General features: G+C 38.1%; 1 protein-coding gene across 2 annotated transcripts; it reads left to right on the top strand.

Moving 5' to 3' along the window:
- Positions 1-3,528: 3,528 nt before the first annotated feature.
- Positions 3,529-5,406, top strand: LOC125587819. 2 transcript variants are annotated; one of them, XR_007324199.1, is made up of 4 exons: positions 3,529-3,812; positions 3,988-4,675; positions 4,775-4,908; positions 5,005-5,406. XR_007324199.1 is itself a non-coding variant. In XM_048759044.1 (3 exons), the coding sequence occupies exons 1-3, from the start codon at positions 4,601-4,603 to the stop codon at positions 5,168-5,170; spliced, it is 375 nt and encodes a 124-aa protein (XP_048615001.1). In that variant the 5' UTR covers positions 3,537-4,600; the 3' UTR covers positions 5,171-5,406. The 2 variants fall into 2 exon arrangements, 1 of the variants encoding a protein (XP_048615001.1); XM_048759044.1 differs by having other exon boundaries at positions 3,537-4,675.
- Positions 5,407-9,310: the final 3,904 nt, after the last annotated feature.

Raw genomic sequence — 9,310 nt, 5'->3', positions numbered from 1 at the left:
GGAAATAAGAAATTCACAAAACCCAAAAAATTGCTCAAGAACACGATTTGAGAATGTGGAGATTCGCGGAGTATACCTGTCTTAGGGTGAAAACAAGTGTAGGAATCATGTAGAGCTCGAAAAATCAAGGGGAATAGAGCCCAAAATTGTTCAAATCGGATGATTATAGGGAAAATCGGAGGGTATGATAGTTCTGAGGTTTTGATCCAAAAAGTTCGGGTTTTGCCTTATAATTCTGTTCCCCCACACGCATCGATCGATGCGTTTTTGTACATATACACATCGATCGATCCGTTTATACAAAACGTATGAGATTTTCCGAGGATATTCCGAGGAACGCTTGAGATTTTGTTCGATCGATCGATGGTATAATCTAATCAATCGATCACATTGTTATGGCTTTCGTCCATCTTACTGATCGATCGATGCGTTTTTGGAAATATATACATCGATCGATCCGTTTATAAAAAAACGTACGAGATTTTTCGAGGAAATTACGAGGAACGCTTGAGATTCTCGATCGATCGATGGTATAATCTAATCGATCGATCACATTGTTACGGCTTTCGTCCATCTTACTGATCGATCGATGCGTTTTTGGATATATATACATCGATCGATCCGTTTAGAAACAAAAATTGACGTACTGAAACCCCAAACACTAGTTCCTCGGAATTTCCTTGGAATATTCCGACGGCATTCCGAGGAAGAAAAGGGTTTCCTCGGAATTCCCTCGGAATAGTCCAAGGAAATAGGGTTTTTAAACCGAAAACAACGTTTTGCGGTTTGAATAAAACCTATATAACCCTTATTAAGTGTCTTACGTTCATTATGAAGTCAAAAATTTGTTCTTTACCGTATAATTAACACTTTTCCGATTGTATGAACGAAATCCTACAACATAAGAGAAACACTTATACCTTTTAATGAACAGTATAGGGAATACTTTCAATTAGTTTTGAAATTTATTATTTCATGGTTTATGCTCATCTATACAAAGAATCCTCAATGGTATACATTACAATTGTATAAGAAATGAAATACGGCAAAAAAAATTGATGTTTTGAAACCCCAAACACTAGTTCCTCGGTATTTCCTCGGAATATTCCGAGGAAATTCCGACGGATATTTTATTATCCGTCGGAATGTCCTCGGAATATTTTCATTTTACCGGGCAAATATTTCGCGAAAATTGAAATTAGAATTCCGACGGAATTATCCGTCGGACCCTAGGTTTTATAACCACGAGCCCCTTCTTCTTCCCCATTTCTTTCTTCTTCCTCTGCGCGACTCCTCTCTTCTCTCCGGCGATTTCCCCCTGAAATCCGACGATATCTCCGGCGATCTCCCCCTTTTCTTACACAAAACATGTATGGACCCTATCCCACTCTCTTAGGTTCTATTTGTTAGGTTTTTGTGTAGTTTTGATAGATTTTTGTTAGGGTGATTGGTTAGGATTGTGATTTGGTTGTATAATAGGTTTAGAATTGTGATTTGGTTGAATAATTTTTTTTGTTGAATTGATTTATAATTTTTTTATTTTTTTTGTATTTATAATATTAACCGTTTGTTCTTTTTAAAATATTTGGGATTTTAAAATATTTTTAATATATATATATATTATTAACCGTTTGTTCTTTTTATTAGGTTCAACCGATCCGGGAACGGGATCAGCGCATGGATCAACCGTATGATGTACTCGGCCCTCGACAGGGGACATCCGACTTTCACTCACTTCCCTACCGACAAGCAGGTTCTGTGGTTTCGTCAGTTTGCGGTAAGTATTCTAATTTTTTACTTAGATTTTTAATCTTTAATATAAATTTTCTACTAATTGTGTTTTTTTTTCAGCAAGAGTTCAACTGGAATTCCGATGAGACGCTTTTTATCTATCACCACTTCGTCCATAAAGTTATGGACAACTATGGGAAGCAGATCCACGAGTGAAAGAAGAAGTGGGAAATCAATAAGGTTCGATTTAATTTATTAAACAATTTTTTAATTTTTTAAGGAAGAGACGAAAGAAACTTCTTCCATCAACTCCACCAACCGCAGGAGCGACCGTAAAGGGAAGGGCATCTACAAGCATAACTTGGGTGCTCAATCTATTGCCACTCTGGGAGATCGCATGGTAAGTTCAACCGTTTTTTCTTCAATTATTTGAGTTTCAGAATTTTAATTTATTGTGCATTTCTTCAAATTTCTAATGTTTCTTTAATTTATGTTTTTTTTCAAGGCGGAAGAAAATGATGGCGAGCCGGTTGATGATCTCTCCCTAATGAGGAGGGCGTATACCAACAAGAAGACCGGCCAGATTGATGACGGTCTTGTGAGGGACGTGGTCGACCTGGTCCAAACTCAGGTGGTAGACGAAGTGTCTCAGCTTCAAACCGAGGATGACGCTTCGACGGCTTCGACCAACTTGTCCTGGTTTCGAATCAACGAAATCGTTGAATCTGTAAGTTCTTTTTTTTTTAAAGTTCAATTCATTTATTTCTTGGTTTAAATTTGTAAATTTGGCTATTTTCTATTCAGTCGGTTCCAAAGAAGAAGGGACGTTTGGTCGGTTTGGGTTGTCGCACCCGGTCGGTTCCTCCTTCTTCTGCACCACCGCCTTTTGTTGATCCAGAAGTACTTACGGCTCAGTTGAAGGACAAGGATGATCGCATATCTTTGTTGGAGACCCAGATGGCGGCTCAACAGACGGGCTATGAGGCACAGAGGAGGCTGAACCAGCAAATGATGGAGATGATGTACCCGAACGAGGTGTTCCCAGACGTGCCAGACCCGTAGTTTTTTTTTCCAAAAACTCGGAATGTTTTATTTTTATTTGTGAAACTTTGAATATTAATTGATATGAATTCAATTTTAATTTTAATTTTATATTTTCGAATTAATATTTTTATAAAAAAATTTTTTTTTTATAAAAAATTAATATTTTTTACGTTCCGAGGAAATTAATTATATTTTTTACTCGATCAATCGATGCGTTTTTGGACATATATCCATCGATCGATCCGTTTATATAAAAACGTTCGGAATATACCGAGGGACATCTTCCTCGGAATATACCGAGGGACATCTTCCTCGGAATATACCGAGGGACACTTTTCCTCGGAATATACCGAGGGACATGTATATTCCGAGGAACATGTCCCTCGGTATATTCCGAACGTTTTTTTATAAACGGATCGATCGATAGATATATGTCCAAAAACGAATCGATCGATGTACTTCCGAGGAAATATCCCGACGAAGTTCTCCCTCGGTATATTCCGAGGAGATTTCCGACAAACTAGTGCTCCTCGGAATTTCCTCGGAAATGTGTTTCCTCAGAATTCCGTCGGAAAATTCCGAGGGATTTCCGAGGAAAGAAGAAATTCCGAGGAATTATTTCCGAGGACTTGTTTCGTCGGTATGTCGTCGGAATAACGTTATTCCGACGAAATTCCGACGATTTTTTCCCTCAGTATCCATATTGTTTTCTTGTAGTGTACTATCACCTCCAAGTGCTTGCGAACACCAACTAGAGCTGCCAGGTGTGTTTTGTTACTCATCGCAATTATAATTTCATAATTTTCACACCAGACGTCGCTTATGTAGTTTTCGTGTCGCAGATGTAGTGTTGGAACTTGTCTCCATAGAGGACCTGAACACCTTCATCTCCAACCCCAATGAGCAGGTATTTTAAGCTTCAGAGATTGGTTGTGATGAGGTGGCTGATGCAGTTCGCTGGGTTTAGGGAAAGTTTGGCTGATGATCTCTACTTGGCTAAACTCGCCATGGAATGTGGTGTTGGTGTCTTCACTAAGGTGTCTGCCTTTTCTTTCTTATCCACTTCATTAGAAAGTTTGGCACTTTTTGGCAATTTCTTAGCGTTTCTAGAGAAGTTCATCGAGAAAGTGTTTGAATGGTTCATGCCAATGTAATCAGTTAGAATTGTTGCCTTATTTTAGCCAATATGTTTTTTTTTTTGTGTGTTTACAGACTGCTGCTGAGTATGAAAGACGTAGAGAAAACTTCGAAGTTGTCTTTGCCGATGTGGTAATCATTCTTCTATGTCTTTGTGTTCATGTCAGATCACAGGAATGGTCTGAAACGTACTACAGTATTAGGAGTTTTGAAATTGTTAGAGGGTAGGGAAGGATGTGAAAAAAAAAATCTTTTTAGATGACCCGCCCATTCAGATAGACGAAAGGTTGGGTAGTTTGTGGTTGTGACTTGTGTGTGATGGGGTCTTCAATTTTCCACCATTATATTTTTGCATGAATAATCTATGGCCAAGTAGTTGGTTGTTTTTTTAAATTATTGAAGTTTTGCTTCAAACGTTATATTCTATAGATCGAGAAGTCACTGAATTTTTTGTTATTTTCTCTTATTGTAATAGATAACTGTGTTTATAACGTCTGTTTTTTTTAAAAGTATGCAGTCCACGCTGATCCAGGGATCAATTAGCGTCCACCAGTCCTCCTCAGAGAGAGAGAGAGAGGTATTTATTAGCTGAGTTCATTTGATGGGACAAAGAGCAATCAGTACTTCAAGCTGACTACTGCACCCGTCTCAATTGATTCATTCAACATTTTATATAACCATTAATCCTATGCCGATGGAGGTTTTCCTGTTCCGGAGCTTTGATGAAATGATCTTACTCGCTAACGCAAACATCCTCTACCAGGTCTTTTTCTCAACCTTGCTTCCATAGTATATGGATTATCGGTTACGATTTTTTTGTTTGATATTGAAAATGTTATGACTCATTACTCTTTGATATAAGATATTGTTGGGGAAGTTATGGGCATCAAAACCACCCACAACGAAGACAATTCAGTGGTTTATGGCAAATACACATTCTGAATCATTACTCAATTTAAAGAGTTTATTTTACACTGTGGCGAACTGGCTATTATGGTAGTTATATGAACTTACACGTCTAATTTTGCGGTCAAGGTCAGTTCAACAACTTATAACTTAATCTTCATCCTCCTTACATGGTATGTACATCAGTTTTCCTGTGACCAGCAGAAGACTTGATAGTCATGGGATGGTTGAAGAAAACAGGGGCGAGGCAGCTCTACCAAGTGCTCGACCTGTTCTTGAAATGACTGCAGAGTGCGGAGGAGCCAACAGTTCTGAACATAGACTCTTTGTAAAGAAGACATGCATTGAGTAAATCTCAAGTAAGGGAGTCTATGATCCTCATGTCTACTCGAGTCTATGACCCTCATGTCGACTTCCACAACCACTCTAGAGCTTTTTTAAATTTCGCATATTAATGAAATATGTCTACAACTTATTCCCAACTCATGTTAGGGTCTTGTGTCTTTTTCTTTTTCAAAATTTTATATGTCTCATCAAGTAAGCTCTGTTTTTACACGTATATAAATAACAACTACCTTGCAACCTCAATAGAGGCTCCAAACTGAAGATTCAATTTAGCAGCATATTTTAAGCACCAGTTTACAGCAGTTAGCCCTTAACTAACAAAAGGTTCATACCATATATTACACACTTGACGCAATCTTCACCGTCGTAGATTATCATTGCATGCCACATACTTTATTTGTAGAACATATATCTTCTGTAGTACGAGTTTCTTTAACAAAAAAAAACATGATGTAGCATGTGCAGAGCGATCACTTGAAGTAAGCTAAAGAACATTCACGCGATCAAGAAGGCAAGTTATCATTTCTACTAAAATCTCAACCTTCATTGCTCATTCAATCAAACTAACATAAGCTTCTACAGTTGGGTTTGATGAAGTAGTGCAACCTCTTCAAGCGTAAACAAGTTAAAACTTAAACAACGCGAACATTGGGATAGAGGTCAAAAGATCAATTTACGTAAAAAGATAAAATATTTTTGTATATGTATTCAAATTTTCTTATTGCAAAATAATCTAAAAAATGAATGAAGAAATAAAAATAAATAAATATTTTTATATGTTTGATAATTATTTTTACTAAAACACCAAAAATAGTTTTAAAATGACTAAAACATACTTTTAAATAATTATTTTAAAAGCAATATTTAAGAGTTACAAGTTGATTTACAATTTTATTTTTTATTTTCATCCAAAATTTTAAAATAGAAAGTAATCATTTGTAATTGGCAAAAAATTAGAAGGGAAAATTGCCAAATATGACTCACAACTTGATTTCAAACACAAAGGTTAACCCAAACATGAATCAAATGCAAAAGTAACCTAAAAGGCTATTGAAATTACAACCAACCCCTTGTAAACAAACAAAAAAAACCAAATTTTTTTTACGTTTCTAACCCCCGTAAGTCGTCTGCCCAGACGACTTTCCAGTTCGTCTGCCCAGACGACTTACCAGAAAGTCGTCCAGACGACTTACCAGAAAGTCGTCCAGACGACTTATCTGGACTAGTTTTACTTAGAAATAATTTAAAATTTTTGTAAAAAATATTTTGATAAGCGAAAAATTGAAATCATGTAATTAACATATGTTTTAAGAGATATAAATTAAGATATAACAAAAGTTAATTGTTTTCAACATAGATGAGTGAAAGTAGTGAGTCATGATATTCTTTGGTTTAGGTTTTGCCAACATATGTTGTAGTATTGTATGTGTTCTTAGGGTTAGATTTTGGAATGCATAAATGTTTTTTTGAAAACTTTAAAATTTACCTAAGTGTTTTTAATTCTGTGTATAGTAAATACTATTTAAGTATAACTACAGGTTTATAACGTGGTTAGTTAGTTAATTTAGTCAATTTAGTTTAGGGGTTAAATTTAGGGTCTGAGACGACTTACTAGTAAGTCGTCTGATGTACAGTATTCAACAGACGACTTACTAGTAAGTCGTCCAAACCGGACCAAACCTTTAATTTTACAATGTACTTTTAAACCTAACCGGATTATTTACCGGCCATATATAAGATGTTTTTTTTTCACTGTTTATCGAAAATCAGAAGCGGTTTCTCTCAAAGGCGATTTCGAAGGCGATTTCCGTCGATTCTCTCTAATCCATCATTCTCATCGTTCTCACCGCCGGTTATCTCTCCGCCGTTATCACCGTCGTTCTCACCACCGTTCTCACAGCCGCTTCCTCTATTTAAGACCCGAGAGGAAACCCTAGCGCACATTCTCTCAGAGGCGTCTCGTTGAACTCCGCCGTCGGTAAGTTATATCTCTTACTGTCGAGTGATTGATTAAGGAAAAGATGAACATAAAATTGGAAGTCTTGGAAGACTTATAATTAAGTCGTCTGGGAAGTCTTCCAGCTGGAAAGACTTTCCAGAAGACTTAATTATAAGTCTTTCAGCTGGAAAACTTGCCAGACGACTTAATTATAAGTCTTTGATTGTTTGAGATGGTTGTCTTTGATTGTTTTGCAGGAAAAAAAAATGGAGATGCCAGAACTCCCCCGTAGGATATATACATTAGGGGAAGAGCCCCCCGCAGTGCATTGCATTTTGTATCATACTTGTGGACGTTGTATGCTGCTTTAAAGAAAGCTCTTCATGATGACGAATATGAAGAGCTGAAGGAGACGAAGTTGGGAGTTTTCATCAAGTTCCAAGAGCTGGGATTTGATTGGGCTTCAAGGCTGGTTCATTACATGCTCGGTTTCCAGCTGGACATAAAGAAGAAGTATGAGCTGTGGAGTCTCGTTGGTCCAGAACCTGTGAGGTTTTCACTGTTAGAGTTTGAACACCTCACTGGTCTAAACTGCGAGTACATCGAGGACCTTGAGAGACCTCACTCTGTTGTTACAAAGGAGTTGACTTCTTTTTGGGAGATGCTGGGAGTTCATGTCGAAGCTGGGCCATCTACTCAGGAGATAATAGCAGCACTTGAGAGATGCGAAGGGTGGTCTCGGGATGATCGCAAGCGGCTCATGTACCTTGCCATCTTCACTGGATACATTGAAGGGAGAAAGTATTCAACCCCTACATGGGTTAGTCTGGCAAGGCTAGTGATGAAGCTAGAACGGTTTGAGAATTATCCATGGGGGAAAGTCGCGTTTAAGGTGCTGATGGACTCTGTGAAGGGCAGAGATATTTCGGGTTGTTACATTATTAATGGGTTTGCGTAAGCTCTCCAGGTCTGGGTGTACACAGCTCTTCCGGAATTGGGTGCTACTTTTGGTAATCCTCTCCCAAACAATCTGTCTCTCCCGATACTGGCTTACAAGGGTCGCAAAGGACGCATACAGTTTAAAGAGGCTATCCTCAGTCAGGTATTCACTTCAATCTCGATGATTTCGCAGAAAACTTATAATTAAGTCGTCTAATAAGTCTTCCAATTAGACGACTTAGTAGAAGAGTTATAATTAAGTCGTCTGGAAAGTCTTCCAGCTGGATGACTTAGTAGAAGCCTTATAATTAAGTCGTCTGGGAAGACTATCCAGACTACTTAATTATAAGTCTTCTACTAAGTCTTCCAGCTGGAAGACTTTACAGACGACTTAATTATAAGTCGTCTACTAAGTCGTCCAGCTGGAAGACTTTCCAGACGACTTAATTATAAGTCGTCTGTGAAGTCTTTTCTTTCCATCTTTCTTAATCCGTCAAATATCTAAGTTCATATCTTCTATTTACTGCAGACTAGGGTGATCAACTTTGTTCAAAAGGACACTGGTGAAATGTTTCCAAAATGAGAGTTTGATGTTGAGGACACGCTCGCGGAGAACATAATTAAACTCATGTTTGTGAAGAAACCGTGGAAGTGGACCATGGATTGCTGGGAAGTCACCGGTACTTGGGTCAATACAAAGTCGGCGGTTGTGAGTCCAGCGAAGAAAAAGGTAGTGAAGGAAGACAGTCCAAGACCTCGGAAGAAAGCTCGTAAAGAGGCACCTGCTGAAGCTAGTGAAGAGGCAGCTGCAGAGGCTAGTGAAGAGGCAGCTGCAGAGGCTAGTGAAGAGGTGACTACGACTGTTGGTGGGTTGACCAAAGAGGATATTAAAACCATGTTCAAGGACATAGCTGATGCCATGAGGGAAGGGTTTGGGACGTGCCTTAAGGAGATCAAGTATCTGTCGGAAAGGGTGGAAGCTGTGGAGAAGAAGGTTGGTATCACCACAAAACGGAAAGGGACATCATCTCAAAACACTACCTCTCCACCTAAACCGACGCTCGAACCCGGGGTTAGTAACAAATCCTCTCCCAACAAGAGATTGACTAGACAAAGTCTTAAGAATAAGAATTGAAAAGTTGCATTTGCTTTGTTTCTTGTATGTCAGAACATGTGTGCTTTGTTTATAGTGTATGGATTTTATATATGTATTTTGTTTCATGTTTGAAGACACTCATTGGTTATTATTGTTTGAAATGGATCTTTGGT

The sequence above is a fragment of the Brassica napus genome, chromosome C5, assembly GCF_020379485.1.
Source record: "Brassica napus cultivar Da-Ae chromosome C5, Da-Ae, whole genome shotgun sequence".
Taxonomy (NCBI): domain Eukaryota; kingdom Viridiplantae; phylum Streptophyta; class Magnoliopsida; order Brassicales; family Brassicaceae; genus Brassica; species Brassica napus.
The sequence above is the reverse complement of the archived record's forward strand: the minus strand, read 5'-3'. Positions and strand labels throughout refer to the sequence as shown.

Excerpts from the sequence above, each read along its gene's own strand:
- LOC125587819 (XM_048759044.1), top strand. The coding sequence starts at position 4,601 with ATGCCGATGGAGGTTTTCCTGTTCCGGAGCTTTGATGAAATGATCTTA. Across the intron at positions 4,676-4,774 it reads ACGCAAACATCCTCTACCAG|ATATTGTTGGGGAAGTTATG; the intron begins GTCTTTTTCTCA and ends CTTTGATATAAG. Across the intron at positions 4,909-5,004 it reads GTGGCGAACTGGCTATTATG|TTTTCCTGTGACCAGCAGAA; the intron begins GTAGTTATATGA and ends TATGTACATCAG.